Source organism: Capra hircus, chromosome 29 (genome assembly GCF_001704415.2).
Source record: "Capra hircus breed San Clemente chromosome 29, ASM170441v1, whole genome shotgun sequence".
NCBI lineage: Eukaryota > Metazoa > Chordata > Mammalia > Artiodactyla > Bovidae > Capra > Capra hircus.
Window position 1 is genome coordinate 27,172,529 of NC_030836.1, and position 1,883 is coordinate 27,174,411.

The 1,883-nt window shown below is 41.6% G+C and overlaps 1 protein-coding gene across 1 annotated transcript; it reads right to left on the minus strand.

The window, feature by feature from the left end:
• Nucleotides 481-1,416, minus strand: LOC102179836 (olfactory receptor 8B12-like). The gene has a single exon (XM_005699705.2). It carries the CDS (start codon nucleotides 1,414-1,416, stop codon nucleotides 481-483), a length of 936 nt encoding a protein of 311 aa, XP_005699762.2.

Below are 1,883 nucleotides of genomic sequence, written 5' to 3' on the forward strand. Positions count from 1 at the left end.
TCACTGTAAATAGAATTAGGTTTCTTTAAATGCAAAAATAAAAATCTTTGAAATGCAAATCTGCCAGAGAAAAGATGGATCAACAAAGCATGACTAAAGGAAAGCAGAGCACAGTACATTCAAACTGAACAGCCTAGATTCCAATCCCAGCTCTAGCACTAGGTACATAAATGTCCATGGGCCACCTCAAAATATTTACGTGAGTCTCAGGTGTGTAATGTGTCACATGAGAGGCTGGATTAAATCATTCTTTAGACCTGTTAAAGAGTAACCCTCTATGACTATGGAAACTGTTTTCATAAAACAAAGACTGATTGAATAGATAGGCTAGAGTAAGGAGCAGAGAAATACAATGCTTGCAGGCAAGTTAAAATTTTTCTCTAAATATAGAAGAGAAAGCACCAGCTGACATTTGTTTTCTTCACTGAAAAACAATTTTTTTTAACTGATAAGCAAAGCTTTGGAGTTTCTTTGTCATTTTCAAGAGAAGGTTTTTATGCTCAAGGTTTTCTTCAGGGCAACTTTAACATCCTTATTCCTCAGACTATAGACTAATGGGTTAAGCATAGGCACCACAGCAGTATAGAATACAGAGGACACTTTCCCCTGATCAAGGGGTAAAATAGAAGGTGGTTTGAGGTACATAAAAGCTCCTGACCCAAAGAAAAGAGAAACCACAATTATATGGGAGCTGCATGTACTAAAGGCTTTGGATCGGCCCTCAGTGGAGCTGATGTGGAGAATGCTAGAAAGAATGAAACCATAAGAGATAAAAATGGTCACAATGGGCACACCAATGCCAATGGTCACAACAATAAAGACCACCAGCAAATTTATGTAAGAACTGTTACAGGAGAGCTCAAGGAGGGGAATGATGTCACACATATAGTGATTGACAAGGTCGTCACCACAGAAGGTCATAAACATTATGTTTCCCATATGAGCCACTGCTCCAAACACTCCCATCCCATAGACCCCCAACAAAAGGAGTAAACACGCCTGAGGAGACATGGTGACCGTGTACATCAGTGGCTTACAGATGGCGACATAGCGGTCGTATGCCATCGCCGACAGGATGTAGGATTCAGAAAAGACAAAGAAACAGAAGAAAAAGAACTGAGTCATACACCCTGCATAGGAAATGATGTTCTTCTCTAAGACAAAACCCATCAGCATTTTAGGGGTGAGGGTAGTGGAGTAACTAAAATCTATGAAGGACAGGTTGAAGAGGAAAAAGTACATGGGAATATGAAGGTGAGAATTCAGTCCAATCAGCGTTATCAAACCCAGGTTCCCCACTACGGTGACCACATAGAAACACAGAAACAGGAAGAAGAGGGGGAGCTGGAGTTCTGGCTGATCTGTTAAGCCTGTGAGGATGAACTCGATCACAGAGGAGGTGTTACCTGCAGCCATTCTCCTCTAGGAGAATCTGTGAGGGAAAAAAGAAAGAGTCACTAAACAAAACAGAGGCAACATATTTTGAAAGTTACTGGAAGTTATGGAGGTGAGATGAAGAAGAAAAGAAAAGGAACACTTACTGAGCTCTAGCTGGAAGCTTTTGAACTCTGGCGCTGATGAAGACTCTTGAGAGTCCCTTGGACAGTAAGGAAATCAAGCCAGTCAGTCCTAAAGGAAATCAACCTTGCATAGTCATTGGAAAGACTGATGTTGAAGCTGAAGCTCTAATAGTTGAGACACCTGGTGTGAAGAGCCGACTCACTGGAAAAAGACCAATGATGCTGGTAAAGATTGAAGGCAGGAGGAGAAAGGGACGACAGAGGATGAGATGGTTGGATGGCATCACTGATTCAATGGAAATGAGTTTGAGCAAATTCTGGGAGATAGTGAAGTACAGGGAAGCCTGGCATGCTGCAGTTCAT

Excerpts from the sequence above, each read along its gene's own strand:
- LOC102179836 (XM_005699705.2), bottom strand. The coding sequence starts at position 1,416 with ATGGCTGCAGGTAACACCTCCTCTGTGATCGAGTTCATCCTCACAGGC.